The sequence below is a fragment of the Podarcis liolepis genome (assembly GCF_965112155.1).
Source record: "Podarcis liolepis genome assembly, chromosome: 14".
In the NCBI taxonomy this organism is placed as follows: Eukaryota; Metazoa; Chordata; class Lepidosauria; order Squamata; family Lacertidae; genus Podarcis; species Podarcis liolepis.
In genome coordinates this window covers 16,076,541-16,099,927 of record NC_139569.1, presented here as the reverse complement: position 1 = coordinate 16,099,927, position 23,387 = coordinate 16,076,541, and the positions used below count along the sequence as shown (strand labels likewise).

The following is a 23,387-nucleotide window of genomic DNA, read 5'->3' as shown; positions in this document are numbered from 1 at the left end:
CCGGTGTTTCGGGAAGATTGGTGGATTTAAGGCAAAGGGGGATAATCTCAGTGGTAGAGACTCATCTGCCTTGCATGCAGAATTTCCCAGGTTTAGTCCCCAGTGGCATCTCTAGGTAGGGATGGGAGAGACTCCTGGCCCCCTGGAGAGCTGCTGCCAGTCCGTGTAGACAATACAGTATGCTCCTAAGCGATCTGATGCAGATAAGACCAGGAGAGTCGCTACGCTTTTGAAGAGCGGAAGTTCTGTGAGATGCGTTAGCAAAGCACGTTGGACAAAAAAGGGGGAAGAGGTGCTTCCAGACTTGGCAAGGAAAGAAACGAGGAGCAGAAAGTCCTCTTTCAACAAAACATAGGTTGCAGCCTTTAAAACATAACAAAGCACTGCTGTCAAAAACCACTTGTAGCTGTGGGTCTTGTGGCTTTTATTATCACACAGTACTTCGCATTATACACCTGCTACATGTTTATAGAAGTGAGTTGCTACGCAACCAGCTGGAAGTCTCCCTGCTCAGAACCCGTTCCCTAGTAATAGAAGGGTGGAAAGCCATACATTAAAACAAGATACTTCGCAAATGCATATAGACATAGCCACTGCCACTCAGTGTAGACAGTGCTGAGCCAGACCAAAGCTCTGATCAACACCAGGCAGCTAATATGCTCCAATGTATTTCACCATTATTGTATATTAATATATTTCAGTTATTCCAATTTGTCACAGCATCTGGGTACATATTTGGGAAACTAGCAGAAAGTTGTGGATTCACAATATGGTGGTTGCTTGTGTTTACGCATGACTACTGCCTGCAAGCCTGCTTCTAATTATGGTTAGAAACTGTGGTTTGGCACTAACTACAGTTAGCAAAAGCGCCAGCACAAAGATAACACGAACCACAGCTAGCTGCAAAACGGAAAGGGGCAGCTGGATGAAAAGGGAGAATCAAGCGAGCAAACGGGGCTAAGAGATCAGACAGTGTTAATCTGCACTAAGCCACTGTGAAATATAGGAAACAGAGAGCGCCATGGCTAGAAAGGTGAATAAATTCTAACTTTCAACAGGCTTTTACTGTTTTGTTTCATTGCTGAGGGTTTTGGTTGCAATTTTTAGATGGCTGATTTTTAGTTGGTTTATAGTGGGGTTTGTGCTGTTTCCCTTTTGATAGTGTGTGTTCTTTCTGTGTTTTCTTATGCTGCGAGTGCTCCGCAGGCAGTAAAGGAGGGCATAGCTTAGGTCACAAGCACACCCTACATTTAAAGCACTCTTATACCACTTTTAACAGTCATGGAGAATCTTGGGGGCTGTAGCTTTGTTCAGAATGCTGACCTCACACAGCTACAATTCCCAGCACCCTTCAACTACAGTTCCCAGGATTTCCCATTACTTTTTAAGTGGTGTAAGAGAGCTTTACCTGCATGGTGTTGGTTGCGACCTCACTTACAGGAAGTCACGTGCCACCAGGTTAAAGTAGGTCTAGCTTTCATCGATCTAGGGACCCTCCTGATGTTTTGAACTCGCAACCCCCATCATCCCTAGCCAGCACAGCCAACGGAACTGTAGGCCAGCAACATTTCAAAGGCCACAGGTAAGTCACACTCTTATTACCAGGTGTCTGCAACTGCCGCTAGGGAAAATTAGAGCAAATTATATAGCCAAGGTAGCTACCAATTGTAAAGGAGATGAATTTATTTGACCCTATCTACATCAAGCTATATTCTATCTTTATCACCAAACTCCGAATATAATTGCACACTGTATTAATTAACATTATTTTTTAATATATTAGTGGCCATGTGATGATTTTAGCCTATAAATTTTATTGTTTAATGTCCTAACCTGTATATTAAGGTACATTTATAGCTCTGTTTAGAGTAGGTAATGTCTTGATAATATAAATGTTTTACATTAAAAACCTGACAGTACCAAACTATCGAAGGCTTTTCACCAAAGCCAAACTAAACATCTTTCCTTCTGCAGTGTTGGATGGCAGGTTGAGAGGAGTTCCCTACCAAGACAGACTTTGCTCGGGTGCTCAAGACATCGATTCCATAAAACATATTTTGTTGCACTGTGCAAAATATGAGCAAGCCAGGGCTGAACTGATACTACCCTTCCTGGTACCTTTCCCAGGAAAATCAGAGGCTCACTATGTCAGGTTCCTATTGGAAGACCGGACAAATGCTAGAATATTAGCAGTGGCAACGTTTTATCAGTGGTTGCAAGAACCAATGATCCCTATATTCTGAACAAAATGCTTGTTTAACCTGGAGGTAGGCTGTATGAATTGTGTATTGCTTTGTAACAATTTGTTGGGTCTCTGGACCGTAATAAAGATTGATTGGTTGATTGATTGATTGATTGATGTTTTAAGTTTTTTGTATTAATCCAGCATATTTTAATTGTTGAATGATTCTGGTACATTGTGGCAGCCTTTGACTATGTGCAATAAAACTGACTGACTGACTCCAGGGAGTCCAACACTCTAAACACTGGATCAAGGATGCTAAACTACCCGCTTTCTGATGTGCTTGAACTACAACTCCCATCAGACCCAGCCACCATAACCAACAGTCAGGGATGTCATAGCTCAACAACCAATCAACATCATCTGGAGGGCACCAGGTTGGAGAACACTGGAGTTAGTGGGGATTAGACCACAACTTGAGACCACAGCAGGTGACCAAATAAGTGCCGAATTACTATGTGGAATCAACTTTGCTTCAGTTTCCTATTAGGACTTTTATTTTATTTTGCAAACCGTGTGTGTTAAGTGAGGAATTCCTTCACCGACTTCGGAAGACACCCTCTTTGCTTAAAAGGTGAGCCAGCGTTTATCTTTGATGTTTAATGTCTCCTGCTCTATAGGTATCCTGAGTTGATCTTGGATGTTTAAGGGTTTAAATCAACTTCCAGGATAGCTGAAAATGAGGCTAAATATCACCCAAGAAAGCAGAGAAAAATTATCCCATATAATGTTTTTGCTAAATTGGCCAAGAGTTAGAAGCAGCAAGTGAGCGCAGGAGCAACTGCTCCACCTACTGGTGACCAATATTTTAGCGCCCTGAACAAGGAAGACTCAAACAATTTTTTAATACTGATTGGAAGAAATGTTTTACTGCCAATCTATGGAAATCTATCGGCTGCCAATCGGTTTTATTTTAAAAAACTGTTTTGACAAAACAAGCTCTGCATTCCAGATATTAAACCTCCCTGCCACGTTGCACAAACAAATTCAGCACCTAAAAAATAACGGCAGATGCAGATTTGGATAAATCATATATAAATTCCCAGCCTGTTCTGAATGTTTATGGCAGGTTAAATTTAAGGCGCACTTTCTAAATTTCAGCTCCAAGTGCATTATGAAACAGACAAAATACTGAACAAACCTCTCAAAAGCCTTTGCTCTTCACCTGTAATATGGATTTATTTTCCATATTTGCTGAATTTTTTTATTGTTTTTGATAAGTCTTTTGAATAGTTATATTTATTGTTGTTTGGTTGAGAGGCTGAGCAGATTTGGGTGCAATTTTGTGGGAAACTGGCATGCAAATAAACAGATGATGCTGATGGTAATAATTTTAGCCTAGGCCCGGACACTAAAAACTATAACAAAGTGATGCTTTTGGAAGATGCTCAATGGAACACAGAAGTTACCCAAATAATCGTTCAGTGCTTGGACACTACAGACAAGACAGGACTCCCAGGGTTATCTTTGAGATTGTGATGGATATACAAGATGTCACAGCATATTGGCCTCAACCCAATAATGGCTTTGATATACACAGCCATGACTAACCTGGGTTGAAAGAATGGTGGTTAGCTTCCACAACAGTCCTTCCACAACAGACAACCCAATAGTGACTAGACGGTCTCATCCTTTATATATCCAACTGTAATGTGTATGGGTTGCTCGTGCGTAAGTTGCCGCCTCTCCAGGCTTTGTTGCCTTGCTAAATCTTTCAGACTGGGCAGCCCTTCACTTCGTGGCTGCCTCAGTCGCTAGCAGAATCCGTCAGTGGGCGTTTCTTAAATCTTTTCCAACATAAAAGTTGTTTGACACCCAGTCTCCTCCTACTCTCTCTGCACGGAAGTCTTTTGCGCAGGGTGGGCGTGGGTAGCGGAGGACCCGTGCTCTCCCCGCTGGTGTCCGGTGAAGAGTCCTGGAGCCCTCTCGCCGATTCCTCCATCAGCCCCTCTATGTCCCTGGTGTTGCGCTGATTTGCTTCCCCATCTGCGGAGCTGCCTCTCTCCCTGCTGGGCCCTTCTCCAGCATCATTTGAGAGCCTTCCCTCCGCCTCTAGCTCCGATGTCAGTTCCCTGACACCAACCAATCACTGCTCTGCAGAAGAGGCTATAAGGCAGGGGCCATCTTATCAGGAGTTCTGCACAAGGTCAGAACCAGCCTATGGTAACTCCTCCAGTTGCGTATCAGACAAGTTCCTTCTCTGCTCTCTTTAGGACACCTGTTGAAAACTTTCCTCCCTTCCATACAGGGAGATTTTTTAAATCCCAGTCAATATCTGAACACATTTCAATTTGTTTTTATATGTGTGACTGTTTTTAATGTACAGTGGTACCTTGGGATGTGAACGGGATCCGTTCCGGGGCCCTTTTCACATCCTGAACAGAACACAAGACGTGACAGCGCGTCCGTGCATGCGCGGGTCGCATTTTGCCGCTTCCGCGCATGATGTCATTGAGATCGTCTGCGCATGCGCAAGCGGTGAAACCCAGAAGTAACGTGCTCCGTTACTTCCAGGTCGCCGCGGAGCGCAACCCGAAAGCACTCAACCTGAAGCGTATATATCCCGAGGTATGACGGTATTGTGAAATTGCTTCTGAGATTCTTCCTAGTAAAAATAAAAAAATTCCTTCCTGTAGCACCTTAAAGACCAACTAAGTTAGTTCTTGGTATAAGCTTTCGTGTGCATGCACACTTCTTCAGATACACACGAAAGCTTATACCAAGAACTAACTTAGTTGGTCTTTAAGGTGCTACAGGAAGGAATTTTTTTATTTTGACTATGGCAGACCAACACGGCTACCTATCTGTAACTCTTCCTAGTAAGAGATTGTTATTTGTTGGCATCCATCAGTCTCGGAAGACAACAGAGGAGTTCGCCTTTGGATGTGAAGTCAAATTCATTGCATTTATGAAGCTTCCATAAACGCAACAACTAATAATGGAATTAACAACAGACCGCTTTGGAGTAAAGCAGAGCTTTCCCCACCTCTTTCCCTGCTGAGTGCACGTAGTTATACCTTGGGGGTCACACTAAGGGGGAGAAGATGCTGTATGCTTTCAAGGCACATCTAGCCAACATAGTGAAAGATTAACTGAGCCTTTCATCTGACCCTGCAATGCTCTTCTCAAGTTATAGGGGTTTTGCTTCCAATTTTTTGGGTTTTATATTCCTAATATTGTGTTTCACTTCCTACTGGGCTACCGATTTATAGCCCCAAAATTTGAATTAGCCCAGCCTACCCTAAACTGATGCCCTCCAGATGCTGTCAGGGTACAGCTCCAACCATCTCTATCCACTGCCCCTGCTGGCTGGGGCTGATGAGGGTTGCAGCTGAAAACAGCGTGGTGGGAGGCCACTACGCAGGGAGGCGGCTGAATCAGTTCTATGAAACTGATAGGAACTCTTGCCAATGCTAGCCAGTGAACTGGAACTCATCCTGACAAAGCATTTGCTTGGATGGAATGGAAAGACAACAACAGCAGCCTTCTGAATCCGGCTCAGCAGAGACTTACCAACAGTCATTGGTTCTGGCACAGTGGCCGAGGGTAGCAGATCATGCAGAGAGTTCTCTTTGACAGGGGGGCTCACTTCTTCCCTGATTTTAAAAAGAAAAAAAGGTAAACCTGAAAAAGAGCCTATGGAAGACATTTGAACTACAAGAACAAGACCATTTCAATGCTCAACTCTCATTCATTTTGATGGCACCATAATGACTAGTATTAGTTATCCGTTACACACCACCACATTATCCAGATCCCCAGAAAATTGAGCTCCCTTGACTTTACTCCTGACAAGAGTCCCAGGCTCATGCACTAGCTCCCCTCTCCAGTTTCCTTCGTGAACTATTTGTTACTGCAAGGCATAGTTTCCATGCACACCTCATTTTGAAACACATTTCTCCGAGGGTTTGCAGGCATAAATGATGGTTTGCGCTAATCAGTTGTTCCTTGGCTCAGATGCAACAGCAAACTATGGCTTGCATAAACAAAGTAAGTAAAGAAAGAGGAAGCACGCAAGCTTGAACCTCGAGCATAAACTGCCAAACCATGGCTTGCCATTACACACATACCAAGCTTTAGACAGGAAGAAAACAAAAAGTTGTATGGGCTTGTTTGAAAAGCAGAAAACTTAATCTGCCTTATACCTGTAATGTGAGTTGGCATTTCCACGAGTCAATTCTACTGAAAAATCAGCTGTTTCGTGCTCATCACCATTCTCCAGGTTACCTAAAAGAGCACATGGATAACACTGTTAGAAGAAAGATGACATAGGTCCTAGTTCAGTGTTACTTTCTTCCAGGCACTGGTCCACTTTTGAAAGCAGCCTTGTTAATTTTCAGTCTCAGAATTCAGCTTTGTGAGAAATCCACTCGGGGACAATTTCATAGAGTGCAATGATACACTGAATTAAATATTGTAATCAAGGGAACCAGCCAGTATGGAGGCTGAAATCCACCGATTACTGGACATCTTTATTTAAGACTGACAGCCCGCTTGCCAAGAATCAGATCCCAACAAACCACACACTAAAGTGTGCAATGCTAGACTTAACTATTAAGCAGTTATAATTCACATTACGCAGTTCAATGGGACTTAAGAGTAACTTTATGAATTGGTAAAAGAAAAAGAAAAAGATTTGTAAAACATTTCTGCATTCTGCAACCTTTAAGTACAAGAATTCAGGAACCAGGACAGATTACAGAAATTAGGTATAGCACTATCTGTAATAAAACAGAGGTGTTATACGTTTCCGAGCACAATTCAAAGTGTTGGTGTTGACCTTTAAAGCCCTAAATAGCCTCTGCCCAGTATACCTGTAGGAGTGTCTCCACCCCCATTGTTCTGCCCGGACGCTGAGGTCCAGCACCGAGGGCCTTCTAGCGGTTCCCTCATTGCGAGAAGCAAAGCTACAGGGAACTAGGCAGAGGGCCTTCTCGGTAGTGGAACCCACCCTGTGGAACGCCCTCCCATCAGATGTCGAGGAAATAAACAACTACCTGACATTGAGAAGACATCTGAAGGCAGCCCTGTTCCAGGAAGTTTTTAATGTGTGACATTTTAATGTATTTTTAATCTTTGTTGGAAGCCGCCCAGAGTGGCTGGGGAAACCCAGCCAGGTGGGCAGGGTACAAATAATAAATTATTATCATCATCATCATCATCATTATCATTATACAGTCACTTTGCAAAGCCCAACCACTAGTTGGTCCTCACATTGAATGAGATGTGGGTCACGGTAACTGCCAATTTACAGAAAAGTAACAGCGTCCTGCCCGGAGTGAACAACTTTTGGCAGACAAGCTAAAAATTGTGATTGCTAGGATCCCAGTTCCCACCCCACCCATCAGTGACAAGGTCAAGGATAACTGCCCTGCCCCAACCTTAGAGGTGGAAAGGTGACAGGGGTTTGCTGGTTTGCTCACTATGTGGACCAAGGCCCTCTGGGAACTTCCACCCGCAGCAGCCAACCACTTCTGCCCCCAGCCTGACTCCCAACCTTAGAACCATGTTACTGGCAGGGCAGTCTGAGCCAACTCTTCAGCTCATGAAGACTTTCCAAAGCCACCATGGAAAGGAAAAATTGGCTCAAGCCACTCCCTACTAAACTAGGTCTCTTGCTTGTCCATTGAAGGAGAGAATTACCCTATTTTTTTGCTCTATAAGACTCACTTTTTCCCTCCTAAAAAGTAGGGGGGAAATGTGTGTGCGTCTTATGGAGTGAATGCAGGCTGTGCGGCTATCCCAGAAGCCTGAACAGCAAGAGGGATTGCTGCTTTCACTGTGTAGCAATCCCTCTTGCTGTTCTGGCTTCTGAGATTCAGAATATTTTTTTTTTTCTTCTTTTCCTCCTCCAAAAACTAGGTGTGTCTTGTGGTCTGATGCATCTTATAGAGCAAAAAATATGGTATTATAGAACAATGGAGGAAAATCTGCATTCACTGTCCAGTCTTCAGGCTGGATATTGGTTTTGCCCTGGATGTTTAGACTCAGGAAAGGGAGACTACATCTGTCTTTGTCAAGGGACTAGGGTTGGAACCCATTTAGAAGGAAACAGACTCACACCCATGTTACTAGAAGATATGCATCAATAGAAAGTAGTCTACAGTATGCAAGTAAAATTCAATTTATTGCTCTGCTCACTATCACCTCTGGCTCAGGCTCTGGCTGCCAGCAGGTGCTGGAAATTTGCCCAGCCAGAAATGTGGACCTTGGGCTGGAAAAAAAAGGTCGGGATAGTGGTATTTAAGGACTAAGGTACAGCTACAGATAATGAATTGTATCTACACTTTGTGCACACCTGTTGAAGTTGATGGGCAGGACTAACTTAGGTTCATTAAGTTCAGAGGGTTTGCTTAGTTGGGTATGACCCCATGCCTCCAAGCCATTATTTTTCAGCTCCCTCGGGATCAAAAACAGTCCTTTTCAAAGTTAGATGCTCCATCAAGCCATACCTGATCACCTGATCGGCTGTGCAAGAGGCAGGAGAAAAGAAAAAAAGAAGAAATGGGGAGGGGAGGAGGGAATTTGACCGCCAGACAGGTGATTGACAGCATAGCGTCCTAAAGCAACAATTTGAAAAGTCTCTCTCCCCCCCCTTTTGCATTCAATGGGACAAGATCGCTTAGCAGGGCATTTCCAGAGGCCAGTTCAAGCTGCGCATCACTCTTATTTCGATCTCTAAAGGAACTCTTGCCATTTGTCATTGTCTCGCTGGCTTCTCAAGTGTTGATGTGTGTTGAAAAAAAATGCCGAAACAACAAATGCAAAGGACAGGTCCTTGCGCTGTGTCCCGTCTGCACTCAGAGAGAGAAGGAAGGTGGTCCGGGCACTTGAATAGCTGCAGCTTGCCTTGCTAGCCCCAGAGAGCTGCTTCTTGCTAGGATTTTCCTCCCCTCGAAAAGCCTTTGATAACAAGACTCCAGTGCTCTACCATAAGGGTTTATCCGTATTGGGGGGGGGGGGGTTCGAGGGAGGGCAGAATATCGATATGAATTGCACGGGCACATGAACCCATTTCAGCCTTTAATGGAAAGGTATGCATTCCATTTGGCACCTGACAATGGCTTTTTAAAAGAGAGGCTTTGATCAATTGTATGCAAGCCTTTCAACTATTTATACCATGCTGCAGAGTTAAATCCGCAGGAGGGCACTGGATGCAGTGGTTAACCCTTTCAGGTCTTTTTTACTGATAGCTGCCAAAGAGAAAAACACAAAAGGGCACCATCTACCCAAAAGAGACCCAGGGAGATGAATGCAAGTTGCACAAAAGCTCAAATTTTCATTCTATGTGATGATTTACAAGTGACTGTCAATCTTCAGGCTTGGCACCTCTCTTTCTGTTCAGCGATGAACTATATTTTCCTTGTCAGCCATATTTTTCATGTTAGCTATTTGCACGGGACACACTTATTTGTATTTCGTCTTCTCTCCTCCTTCTATTAATAAATTACTCCGAGGTCTAGTGGAATGTCAGCAGCCTTTGACTTCTTATTGTACAGGCTTTTTCAGTTGCTCACTTAGCTGAACAGACAAGCTCTTGAAAGAAACCAACTTCCCCACACTACCTTTGAGGGGATTAAAAATATTTGAACTATAGTGAAAAGGACCGAGACAACCTATTATTGGAGAATATGAGCAAGTGAGCCAAATAAATTGATGGAGAAATGGGCATTTTTTTTTCCTGATGTACTGGAAGAGCGAGTACAATGATAATGTATAGCCATATGTTTTCAGTTAATTGTGATGTGTATTTTTAAGCAGGGGTTTTATTTACTGTGTTGCAAGTAAACTTCTTAATGCAAATTTGTGATTAACAACAATAATAGCAGTAACAATACTACATTTCCCTCTCCACTACAAACATACAGAAGGCTCACTAGGCAAGGGGAGAGAGAAGCGTCAAAGAAAAATTTACTTCCTTGCATGCCTCCTTTAAAATAGCCCAATATATTGTGTTATATTTCAGTTACTGTATTTTTCGCTTCATAAGACACACTTTTTTCCTCCTAAAATGTAAGAGGAAATGCCTGTGTGTCTTATGGAGCGAATGTGTGGTCGTTTCGTTGGCTCCCTTTCTGGCCCGCCCCCTTGCCCAGGCCTCCATTGTTGAATGTTCTGCAGACGGAGGCTGTTTGTTTCCCCAGCGACATGTGACTGGCTGATTAGATTATCAGTCTGGAAACTGTAGAAACGGCTCCCTTTCCTTTCCTAAAGAAGCTGCAGAACTGTGAGTTGAACCCCATAAAAACAGGATTTTTTCCCTTTGCAAAGTAAGCTCAACAACTTTGAGCTGATCCTAAAAAAAAAAAGGGCTTTTCCCCTTTGCAAAATAAGCTGCACAACTGTGAGCTGATCCCCCCCCCCCAAAAGCGCGGCTTTCCCCTTTCCTCCTCTAAGCCCTAAACGGCCTCGGCCCAGTATACCTGAAGGAGCGTCTCCACCCCCATCGTTCTGCCCGGACGCTGAGGTCCAGCACCGAGGGCCTTCTGGTGGCTCCCTCATTGCAAGAAGCAAAGCTACAGGGAACCAGACAGAGGGCCTTCTCGGTAGTGGCACCCGCCCTGTGGAATGCCCTCCCATCAGATGTCAAAGAGATAAACAAATACCTGACATTCAGAAGACATCTTAAGGCAGCCCTGTTCAGGGAAGTTTTTAATGTGTGACATCTTAGTGTATTTTTTGTCTTTGTGGAAGCCGCCCAGAGTGGCTGGGGAAACCCAGCCAGATGGGCAGGGTACAAATAATATATTATTATTATTATCATTATAAAAACTTATGGAGCAAAAAATACGACACTTGTTTCAGACAGTCTTTGAACTTGGCTGCAAAGATATCAACTGTTAACAATAGATACTCACCAGTCTGGGAGAAAGAGCCTACAGCACTGACAGGGAACAACTCATCAGAATCATCATTCAGGACTTGCAGAGGAGACCAGGCAGAAACCAGCGAGTTGCTTGTGACACCCTCGGACGGTCTAAATAACAACCACATCAGGCTTTAACTGGAACACAGCCTTTCCACGAAAACAAAAAGTGTGTTCAAACTGCAAACTATGTCTCTCATCAATTTCTGATGTGTCGACTACAGGGCTGAAATAAGTTCTCAGGTTGTACAAATATTTGGTTGCATATAGTAATGTTTATTCTCATTTCTGAGAAACTGACTTATAAATTAAGAGTGTCTCGGGGTGCAGCTAAACCTATGTAAACCCCCCCTAATTTGGCAGCCATTTTTTACATATATGACAAGCCAATCATGGGGACGGCAAGTCCCAATGAAACGTGGCTTTATTTGATTTCATAACATTTGCTTTGCATTCTCTCTATTAGGTTGGGTTTTGTTGTAACATCCAACGCATTGTGCAGTCTCTTGAAAATGTACTTTAGTTTTATGGCTGAGAACCCGGTTGTCGTTGTTTTGTACACTCCCTGACACACTTCTGTTTTTATTTATTTCTTACTAGATTGTTACTTTAACTTCATAATTTTGTCTTGAAAATAAAAAGTAAGTGTGTTCAACGCAGCTCACAAGATACAAAAGTATGTATCAACATCCATGAACATTTTGGTAAATGTGTCTGGTCAGCTATCCCAACTTTTGCTATTTTTATTTATTTACTGTTCTCTTATAGCCACTGCATTCATATCCCTATGGTTCTCCTCTCCTCATTTTACCCTGACAACAACCCTGTGAGGTAGATTAGGCGAGGGACTGTGACTGGCCAAAGGTCACTCAGCGAGCTTCACAGCTAGGCAGGGATTTGAATCCTGGTTTCCCAGGTCCTAGGCCAATGCTCTGACCACTACTCCACACTGCTTGCCCAAAGCAAGAAGCACCAGACTTTGCACAAACACCCAGTACCAGGCAAACACTCTCTATGGCTGTTGTGACATGAGAGGTTTGAATACAGACACAGAGGGCATGGGTTCAGCTCCATCAGCTCTACCTCTCCTTTAAATCAGAACCAGTGAAGGCGGTGAAGGTCCTGTGTGAGTGTCTGGAGGCAGTTGGAGGATGGATGGCGGCTAACAGATTGAGGTTGAATCCTGACAAGACAGAAGTACTGTTTTTGGGGGACAGGGAGCGGGTTGGTGTGGGGGATTCCCTGGTCTTGAATGGGGTAACTGTGCCCCTGAAGGACCAGGTGCGCAGCCTGGGAGTCATTTTGGACTCACAGCTGTCCATGGAGGCGCAAGTTAACTCTGTGTCCAGGGCAGCTGTCTACCAGCTCCACCTGGTACGCAGGCTAAGACCCTACCTGCCCGCGAACTGTCTCACCAGAGTGGTGCATGCTCTAGTTATCTCACGCTTGGACTACTGCAATGCGCTCTACGTGGGGCTACCTTTGAAGGTGACCCGGAAACTGCAATTAATCCAGAATGCGGGAGCTAGACTGGTGACTGGGAGTGGCCGCCGGGACCACATAACACCGGTTCTGAGAGATCTGCATTGGCTCCCAGTACGTTTCCGAGCACGATTCAAAGTGTTGGTGCTGACCTTTAAAGCCCTAAATGGCCTCGGTCCTGTATACCTGAAGGAGCGTCTCCACCCCCATCGTTCAGCCCGGACACTGAGATCCAGCGCCGAGGGCCTTCTGGCAGTTCCCTCATTGCGAGAAGTGAGGCTACAGGGAACCAGACAGAGGGCCTTCTCGGTAGTGGCGCCCGCCCTGTGGGGCGCCCTCCCATCAGATGTCAAAGAGATAAATAATTACCTGACATTCAGAAGACATCTTAAGGCAGCTCTGTTCAGGGAAGTTTTTAATATGTAACGCTGTACTGTTTTTAACACTGATTGGGAGCCACCCAGAGTGGCTGGGGAAACTCAGCCAGATGGGCGGGGTATAAATAATAAATTATTATTATTATCCATCATTAGCATCATCTACAGAAGCACCAGATCTGGGCCTTGACACTAAGCATGAATCCAGAAGATTCATCTATCAATCACTTCACATCCAAAAATTTCAAGGCAAGGCAAAAATAAAAAATAAAAATTTGCAAAACAACATCATGTTGTGAACACAGTGCGGGGTACATTTTTAAAGCCCAGAAGTTGATATGGCACATGGGGTGAGATCATCCTTCCAAGAAGGCTTCCCAAAATAAGAAAGTCTTCAACACGAGGGCAAAATAAAAAAACGGTCAGCCCCTGTCTAATCTGGATAGGGAATGACTCCAATGGGGTATCATTCACCACAGTGTAATCATGTACCGCCTTCTCAGATGAAGATAATATATTCAATTTTAATGAATTGTTTTCTCAGCTTTAAAAAAACTACTACAATAAAGCACAATTTAAGAAATCTGCTATGTACGATTCAAACCCTTTCGTGTGCTGCTGGGGGTACGCATTCCGCACTTCGGGAAACACTGATCTAGGGTGATTGCAAAGTGTCTTGAGTTTCCACTAATAATAAGGGGTTTTGTTGCAGGAAACGTCTAATCCCAAATCCAAAGGCAGCTCTGCAAGCTCTTCAGGTAAATGTACCAAGTGATTTCTTCCGAGATCAGGTCTCGCTGAGGATCCAAACTGCCCCCCTGTGGCAGAACTGCCTGTATTTCACTACAATTTGCATCAAGCTCCATCTGGCATCTGAGCTGGCCAGTTTCTTCCGTGGATATACATGGGTCCCTGCCCATCATTCCCCTGCGCTGGCTATCTGCTCTTAGCCGCTGCTTCTTCCAAACTTGACTGTGGAGCTTCTCTTCACCAGGACTGGACAAGGGCTAGCACTGCACTGGGTTAACGCAATGCTGTGGCAGCTGAATGCATACTGTACAGTCCTTTGCTCACATGCTTCCTTTGTGGCTCAGTCGTTGGGCACTTGCTTTGGTTGCAAAAGGTCCTAGGATCAATCCCCAGGGGGAGCTAGGAGCTGACTAAAGCCCAGGAGATCCACTACCAGTCATTCTGCCTGTAGACCAGTGTTTTCAAAACCTGAGTCTCCAGCTGCTTTTGGGCTACAATTGCTATCATCACGGACCACGGGGCCTGCTAGCTAGGAATGATGAGAGTTGTACACAGCTGGAGACTCAAGTTTGGGAAACACTGGGATAGACAATACTGACCTGGATGGACCAGTAGCCTGACTCTGTAGCAGGCAGCCTCCTAGATCTTTAAGAAGGATGATTGCCTCCTAGATAAATATGTTCTCGTGCATGCAAAAACACACACACACACAGAGAGAGAGAGAGAAAGAGGGAGTTGCTGTTTTTCAAAGTCCAAGAAGATTCATGACAAACTTGGCCAGGGCAGGACAGGTAGCAAGAAGGACTCTGCCACCCGGTTCAGAAAGCGGTGAGAATTAAATCCCCCCAAAGATCAAGGGGTGGGGCAGCTTTTTCAGCCCAAGGGCTGCATTCCCTTTTCGGCAGCCTTCCAGGTGTGGGGCAGAGCCAGAGGCAAAAGCAGATGGAGCCACAAACGCCATTTTTTCCTTTGTACAGTAATTTCTACACACACTCACACACCCATCTCTAGCCTCCATTCAGGCAAATTAGGGCCAGTATCGGAGTTCAAGGACACCTTCAAGCCAAGAAAAAACACTTGGGGGTTCAAAGCAGGGCCAGGGTGGGGAGCAGCCTGGGGAAAGGGGTACGAGGGCCATAGAGAGAGACTTGCGAGTGTGGAATTTGGCCCCCAAACCTCCTGGAGATAGAAGCCATGCGAGACAAAACAACCCCTGAATCTCTCAAGTTTGCCTCTTAATTAACATAGGGAAACGCCACATGTCTTGGGACACTGCAGAATACTCACTTTCCACAAGACTCTGTGTCTTCTGCCACACAGCGGTTTCCTAAAATTTTGCCGTACGCGTCGTCATTTTCATCCACATCTTCATCGTCTATACTTTTCACATCCAACTTTTGGAAGCCACAGTCCCCATTGAGATATACAGAATCATTTTTCAACAAAGGCACACTTTGGTCCCCGCTCAGTTTAGCTAGCATTTCTCCGGGACCAGGGGGAGAAGCTACATAGGGTGAAAACCTGTCCAAGTTTTCTTCAGAGCTTTCCCCTGCAACAATTCCCCTTAAGACATCCCCCGGGTTTTGTTCATCTTCCTCATCATCAAACGAAATGATATTTGTGACTTTCTTCTTTTTCTTCATCCGATCTTTTCTGCATTTTAAATCTGCAGGAGAGAGAGAGATGAACACAGAAGATTTCAAAACACACAGCCTATAAGAAAAGTGGTTTTGTTATTTTAGAAAGCTTATTCTAATTTTACAGGGTAGCATATATGCAACTGGGGGGGGGGGGGAGAGTGTGAACTAATAGTTTTTCAGGATTCTAATAACAGAACTGTAGAGTTGAGAGGGACCACGAGAGTCATCTAGTCGAACTCCCTGCAATGCAGGAACCTTTCACCCCATGTGGGGCTCAAACCCACAGTCCTGAGATTAGGAGTCTCATGCTCTACCAACTGAGCTACCCTAATCATTATGCCTAAACCCAGCTTATTTCTAGAATCAAGATTTTACAGCATGTCATTTGAAACCATGGTTTTGTGATAGCCATGGTTTGTGATAGTCATGGTTTGTGATAGCCATGGTTTGTGATAGCCATGGTTTTAAAATTCCAAACTTGATTTGAATTTGCAAATGTATAGGTGAACTGTAACTTAAGCGCTACTTTTGCGTTTTCCAGAGGTGAAGCAAATTGTTGGAATTTTGTCAGTTCAGACATCATGCCAAATTATGAGCTTTTAAAAGGTGGCTTTGCATAGCTATAGAATGGAAGCCAATTTCTTATGAATTTATTCTTCACGTTATTGCTACGGCTCATATGGATTCCCGACGGCAAACTACAACAATGTTGCAGCTTGTCGTTCTTAACTTTACAGCGAGAACCCTCGACCTAGTTGCCGTCTCTTGCATGCCTTTTGCCCTTGATACAGACAGAAAGTCTACAACTTAACTGGCCTATCGTGTGTTTATCGGAATGTGTTAGCTGCATGATGAATCTTTATTTATTGCATTTACATCCCACCTTTCCTCCAAAGAGCTCAAGGCAGGGCATATGGTTCTTCCTCCTCCCCATTACCCCCATAACAACCCTGTGGGGTAGGTTAGGCTAAGAATTAGTGACTGACTCCAGGTCACTCAGTAAGTTTCGTGGCCGAGTGGGGTTTTGAACCCTGGTCTCCCATGTCCTAGTCCTGCTCTCTAACCATTGCATCATACCATGCAGAAGCAAACAAATGCCTAGGAGATAAGGTATGAGTGAAAAAATCACAGCTACCATCTAAAACAAGCCTCTTTCCTTGCAGGCTACCTCTGTCAATGCAGTCAGCTCAGTAAGACTTACCACCGCTAAGACTCTTCGATAAAATGGGCAAGGGGTCGGCATCTTGATCCGATTTGATTAAGATCGAAACAGGAGAGGACGCTGTGATTTCTCTGAGGAGGCTGCTAACTCCTTGAGTAGATTCCTTCAACAACGAGGTCACATTCTGTGTGGATTCTTTGAGAAGGTCAGAGACTGTGGGAGGGCACTTGCTTTGCCCATTCAAATCCTTGTTATCAATGTTGATTGCAAAAAGAATAGAATGCAGCCCTTTATATAAAAGCAAAAAAAGGAAATGCAATGTAACTCAGTGGACAAATTTACAAAAAAGTATTTATTTCATAAAATGTATATACTGCTTGATTGTAAAAGAAACCTCAAAGCGGTTCACAAAAAGAAAAGAAAGAACATTATAAGGCTACTTGATCCTTTTAATTTCCCCTCTGTTGCCCAGCAAGGGCACTACAATCAGCTAATGCAACCCAGTTAGTTTTGCTACAATCTGATGATTATCAGCTTGTGGTAACATGGATGAGGGATTTTTCACTGGCTGCATTAGTCCTGGGCAATGTTCTCCCTGCTGAAATATGGGAGGGTCCCATCAGCATTGGCATTCCACCAGCTCCTGAAGACACAACTGTTTAGGCAAGCGTTCCCCTGAAAGGAACTTGTGATTTTACTGTTTAAACTGTGAGGTGGGGTTAAACTGTTTTTAACTGTCATGCTTATTAACTGCTTGTTTTAACTGAGATTGGAACTGTCGTTGGGCATTTCAACTGTGTATTGATTTTATAGATGTAACCTGCTTAGAAGCCATTTTGGCACGGAAGCAGCATATAAATAAATTCATTTCTTCCTATCAGTACCAAAAACGTTACCCAGCATTGTGTGTTTAAAACATTTCTAGTCCAGTCTTCACCACAAACTGCCCCACAGATTAGACTGGATGATACATACCAGCCGCCATGGTAGGAATCATACTAGAGCGCTCTTCATCCATCATGAAGGACCAGTCTTCGTAGAAGACACTAGATGTTAAAAAAAGAAGAAGGCAGGAGAAAAAGGTAAACAAATCTACACATACGGAAGAGGCTGTGGTTCTTACTAACTCCCTTTTGGATGGGGACAGGAGAGGCGCTACACTACTTCTATAAACTGAAAGAGAGCAGAAAAGTGGCAGATGTGTTGCCCATGACACTTTTATGATCTAAAAAAAAAGGTCAGACTTTTTTTACTACTCTCTTACCAACTCTCAAGACACAGATCAGATAACCAAAACTGCACTGTGGGAGAGGGAAGCCAGCCTCAGTTTAGAGAAAAGGCCATAACTCAGTTATGGACAAAGTACTCCTCAATAGTAATGATCTATAGTACTTTGTAAGCTGCTGAGGCTTAACATTGCAGAGTGCATTTTTAAAAGCTCAGGGACTGGCTTTCTCCAACGTCCCATTAAAACTACTATAAAGGCTGTGTATAAAGAACCCGCCAACCTATACCCACTACCACCCTCTACAATGCTAACAGCCACAGCAATAGCCAAACACCAAACACAACAGGGTGACCAAACCTCATAGCCATCAGTCCCTCAACCCAACCCCATGCATTACTCATCTACTTCCCAACCTTGCGTTATGCCCAGACCAGCCACTCTATACAGGAGTTTCCCAACAGGTGGCTTTCCTGATGTTGTTGGACTACAGTTCCCACAAGTCCCAACCAGCATGGCCAATGGTGGTGGATGATGGGAGCTGTGGTCTAAAACATCCAGAGGGCACCAGGATGAAGAAGACTGCTCTAGATGATATGTTAACCAAGGGAGCGAAGGGTTAAGGCATAGGTAAACTCTGATCTACAGAGACCTTAGCTGTGTTATGAGGATTAGAGTCTGCATCCTGAAAAAATAGAGCTAATGCAGACTTTTCTTTGCACAGTAAACAGAACTCTCTCATGCACAATCTTCCATGGAAGAGCTAGAGAGGGCCAGATGCAGCTATCAGTCTAATAAGCCATGGATTATGAGACCTGAGAGACAGCCTCCATCCCCACACTTGCCTTCAGGGCAGCAGGTGAACAGAATGCAATGGGAAACGATGGTTTAACGACGCACCGAGTCAGGAGGTCAAGGGGAGGGATGGTGACAGAGCGCATGGGCACAAGGCTAATTCTCCACCTAATAAACCATGATTTATCAGACAATTTCACTTAAACCAAGTCAATATGTACGGGAGCATGTGGAAGATTGAGCAGGGTGGGTGGGTTGGTGTGAAATGATATAGGCCAAGGCTGATACACAGTGACTTGCCTAAGGTCAGTATCTGTTTGTGGGTTTTTTCATACAGCCTCTTGGGTACCTTAAAACAAAATTGGCAGTGACTGAAGACTCATACAAAATTGTTATATACCCCAATGCATTTGGAATCATTCTTATCTATCTATCTATCATCTATCATCTTCTGCTGCAGCAGAATGCCTATAATTGCGAATTACTTAAATTATGACCAAACACTTCGCTGCTTAATATCAAATTAGTACGTCATCTGTTCATGCCATAAATAGAAATTTTAGCCTGTTGCTGCAGTTTCAGGTGGCTCATCAGGAAGCCTCTGCCAGTAGAAATTTACCTGTCGGGAAAAGGGTCAAAAAAGGGAAGTTACCTCAGCCTGCTTTTATCTGCAAGCAGCATGTGAAAGTATCTTTCTAAGGAATGTTCATTCAGTGCACAGCGCAGCCAAGCACGAGCTCTGCCAACGTCTGTGGTAATATTCCTCAGGGAGTAGAAACGCTGCAGCTCATGTTTATTTAGAACCTCTTTCACATAGTACCAGAACACCGGCTCTGAAAAAGTATGAATTCATAGGCACACATAAGGTCATCTGAAATCTTATCGGCAAAAATCCCAGGAGACAGAGAAGTACTGCCTTCGTCAGCTCCACAATTCAGATGGAAGGGGGCCATTTTCCAACAAAGCACGAACAGTAACTTAGCTCCAGTTCCCCTTCAGCTCACCCAGAGAAGACATCCTGGTTTCTTCAACCATGCTTTCCCATGATATTCAAATTAGGATCCTGGTTAAAGGGCTCCCTACAAACCAGGGTTGCAAACCTGGATCCTGATTTGCAGGAAGTGCCGAAACCACAGGTGCCTAGTTAGAACATCACAGGATGGGAAACAGTGGCTAAGGAACCAGGAAGTCTCCTCTGCAGCTGGAAAATGAAGAAAATTAGGGGGGGGAATACATAAACTCGTTGCTGATTCACACAAACCATGTTGTTGTTTTCAAGTGGCCTCATTGCATCTAAACTGAGCCTCATAACCCTGGTGACAATTCCCAAATAATCATTATTTCAAGTCACACTTTTTAATCTTCGGCCAATTGCACGCAGGGTAATTAAAGCAACAAGCTACCCATTCTGTTCTTGAAAATGCTAGCTGAATGCTTTGAAAGCAGTTTTCCAGCTGGTTGATAATGTAACCACATACTGTATCTTCTTGAATGGAAATAGCTTTGAAGCGATTCACAAGCTATCCCTACAGAATTGAGTTTTTACCGCCAGACCTAATCTCCTGTGTCGAAAGGTCATCATACTCACCGTTTAATTAGCATAGCCTAGCCAAACTTGAAGCACAATCCAATGCAGATCTAAGTCCCACTGTGTTCAAGAGGGTTTCCTCCCAGGCAAGTATGCTTAGGGGAGAACATTTCTGCTCCTGATTTAGGGGGAATTTTAATTAACAGAGACGTTTAAGGATAAGTGCCTGTTCTTTAAGTAGAGTATTAAAAACAGATTCCAAGGAATTGAAAAGCTTGATAATGGGGTAAAGAGATTATAAAAGCTTTTGCTTTCCAAGTCATCTATTTAGCAAACCCTCTTCAGACTGTTATGATGAGACCAGCCTGGCCTACCATTTGCCTCAGCATCACAAGTACATATTAAAAAACTACATTATCCTGCCTCAAACCATTGTTCTACTTTGCTCAGCATTGTCTAAACTGACTGGCAGCAACTCTCCAGTGTTTATCTCTGTTAAGTAGGGGGAGGGGGGAATAAGAATGATATGTTTCTGGATAATATGTTTTGTTTTAATTTTGAATAAAAAAAGTTATTAAAAAAATAAAATAAAAGTAGGATATATGTGGATCGGCTCAAAATAATGCATGCAGCCTACCACAAAAAATGGTGGCTGTGCACACACCATACATTTAAAGGACCCACTCTACCCCCAGGAAATAACCCTGGAAACTGTAGTTTGTCAAAGGTCCTGGGAATTGTAACTCTGGGAGGTGTAAACTACAGTTCCCATGATTCCTTGGGGGAAGTCATGTGCTGTAAATGTATGGTGCGTATGAAGCAGCAGAGACCCAAACTAATAAGAATAGTCGTTTCTCTTCCATTCCAGCAGCATTATTGAAATCTCATGTGTTGCCAGCTGTTTACATGCAAGACGGACTGTTTAAACTTATCAAAAAGAAAAAAGAAGAAGAGCTGAGCGCCTTGGAAGCCCAAATTACCCATTTCAGCTTTACTGGAGAAGCCTGCTGCCTGCTTGATAGCTGCTGCTGTTAAGGCTAATCCCCGGGTCCTCTTCAAGCCATGCTGAAGCACAGATTCGAACTGAGCACAGAGACATGTAACTCTGCAAAACAGACAAAGCTTAATAAGAAGCACCGTAGGAAAGGGAGAAGGGGAGAAACAAGATTTAAAGGCACTATCCACCTCCCAGCTTAAGTCGATGCAAGACAGTAACGATACCCCGGTTTAGCACAGAAACCTATTTCACTGATTGCTGCAATCAGGCCTCAAAACCTGCTGGTTCCTGCTACTCATCCGCAAGTCAAGGTCAAAAGAGGCTTCCTAGCCACTTTACTCAGCAAAACGGGGAAGGATGGGAAAGCCGGAGGAATGGGAGCCAAACCCGAGGCAGAGACGCAATCACAGAAACAGACACACTCAGTTCACAAGTCCTACGACACAAATTTCGGGGTTGGGTGGAAGAAATGGTAAAGAGGTGCACAAGATTCAGGGGCAACTGGTGGATTCCACTGTTAACCCGTGGAATGCACTGCCACAAGATGTGGTGATGGTCAACAACTTAGGTGGCTTAGGGTTAGACAAAGTCATGGAGGGTAAGACATTGGTCTGCTCATCACAATGACTACAGGCTGTCTCCAGAGGCAGCATGCCTAAAGATTTGTTCTTGGCTCCAGCTTGTGGTTGGTGAGGAGAGAGCTGAACCACAAGCCCTGGTTCGGAAGACACACTAAGCCACACAGACATAAGTAAAGGTAAAGGGACCCCTGACCATTAGGTCCAGTCGTGGCTGACTCTGGGGTTGCGACGCTCATCTCGCTTTATTGGCCGAGGGAGCCGGCGTACGGCTTCTGGGTCATGTGGCCAGCATGACTAAGCCGCTTCTGGTGAACCAGAGCAGCACATGGAAACGGTGTTTACCTTCCCGCCGGAGCGGTACCTATTTATCTACTTGCACTTGGACGTGCTTTTGAACTGCTAGGTTGGGAGGAGCTGGGACCGAGGAACGGGAGCTCGCCCCGCCGCGGGGATTTGAACCGCCGACCTTCTGATCGGCAAGTCCTAGGCTCTGTGGTTTAACCCACAGCGCCACCCACGTCCCCAAGCCACACAGAGATAGGGTGCAGCAAATAAGGGCCAGGGAGGAGTAAAGAAGCTGTGAATGCCCATGTGGCTACGTTACTGGCTGGGGTTCCAGTTAGATTGCACATAATCCCTGCTATGAAACAGCCACACTGGTTGTCAGTTCATTTCCAGGCCTCATTTAAGGTGCTCATGTTAGTACTAAAATCTCTAAATGACTCAGGTGCCAAATACCATCTACTTCCCCACAGACATCCTTGGGGATTAAGATAGGCAGAGGGGGGCTTCTTGGTAGGTCCACCACCCTCAGAGGTTCGGGTGGAGGTGGCCCAGGAGAAGCCATTCTCTAGCACCCCTAAGTTGTGGAACTCCCTCCCCAAAGCCTGGAATCTTCCTTAGAAAGCTTTCGGCCAATGCTAAAGACCCTGGCTTTTGACACCTGATGTTATCTTCCCTAGAGCCTGATTAACCCCACAAGGCATAGAAATACCTCCTTATAACTTCCAACAAGCGCTACAAATCTTTCCCACATTGAGATGGAAATGAAACTGAAGAATGGGGAAGTTCTGCCATCGCTTCTTCCCAAAATAAGCTCAAGAGAATTTCCATTCTAAGAAAAACAACAAAGATTATACTATTGCGGGAAATAACTTATTTCTTAGTCACAGCAATCCCCAGGGGAACTTGATGAACCTGAAGGACCAACAATTATTGAAACCCCTATCAAGGACCAATTTATTTGGGGGGGGGGTGGCAAGTCAAGTAAGATGCTGCTGTTGTGCATCCTATGGTACTGCCCCCACCATGCATTGCAGAGGTTGTAAACGCTTGCCTCATACCATCCTGCACACAGCACAAACACAACTCTCTAACAACTACCTTCCCACTCTCCCAGACTAGCCTGAATGTACATATCAGGCAAAATGAAGCATTAAGCCAGCTGATGACACATATGACTAAAAACAAGTGGCATTTATTCAATATCCTTTCAGACTTACCTGCTGTCCGAATCGGAAGCAATCTCCTTCCTCCCTCCAAATCTGATCTGGCACTGTAATGAACAGATATGTCAGCATCAATGGCGTGATGAGGAGAGTTTTAAATATGTTGATGCTCAGCTTAATTGAGTCACCATACACCTTTAGTTAAAACGCCAATTTTTATTTTTTTTAACTACCGTATTTTTCGCTCTATTGGACACAGTTTTTCCTCTCCAAAAATTGAGGGGAAATGTGTGT

The 23,387-nt window shown here is 44.3% G+C and overlaps 1 protein-coding gene across 7 annotated transcripts in view; it reads right to left on the bottom strand.

Annotated features, from left to right (window-relative positions):
- SNX29 (sorting nexin 29) overlaps window positions 1-23,387 on the bottom strand; it is a 229,999-nt gene that overhangs the window by 195,232 nt on the left and 11,380 nt on the right. For 5 of the 7 annotated variants that reach the window (XM_083474289.1, XM_083474291.1, XM_083474292.1 and 2 more), the window contains exons 3-11: window positions 23,148-23,200; window positions 21,048-21,172; window positions 19,192-19,372; window positions 17,495-17,565; window positions 16,559-16,807; window positions 15,005-15,383; window positions 11,101-11,219; window positions 6,388-6,469; window positions 5,756-5,838 (exon numbers count right to left, since the gene is read on the bottom strand). In XM_083474289.1, coding sequence (XP_083330415.1) covers window positions 5,756-5,838; window positions 6,388-6,469; window positions 11,101-11,219; window positions 15,005-15,383; window positions 16,559-16,807; window positions 17,495-17,565; window positions 19,192-19,372; window positions 21,048-21,172; window positions 23,148-23,200 — 1,342 coding nt within the window. The remainder of the gene's footprint in view (window positions 1-5,755; window positions 5,839-6,387; window positions 6,470-11,100; window positions 11,220-15,004; window positions 15,384-16,558; window positions 16,808-17,494; window positions 17,566-19,191; window positions 19,373-21,047; window positions 21,173-23,147; window positions 23,201-23,387) is intronic. The other 2 variants (XM_083474294.1, XM_083474293.1) reach the window with 1 other exon arrangement.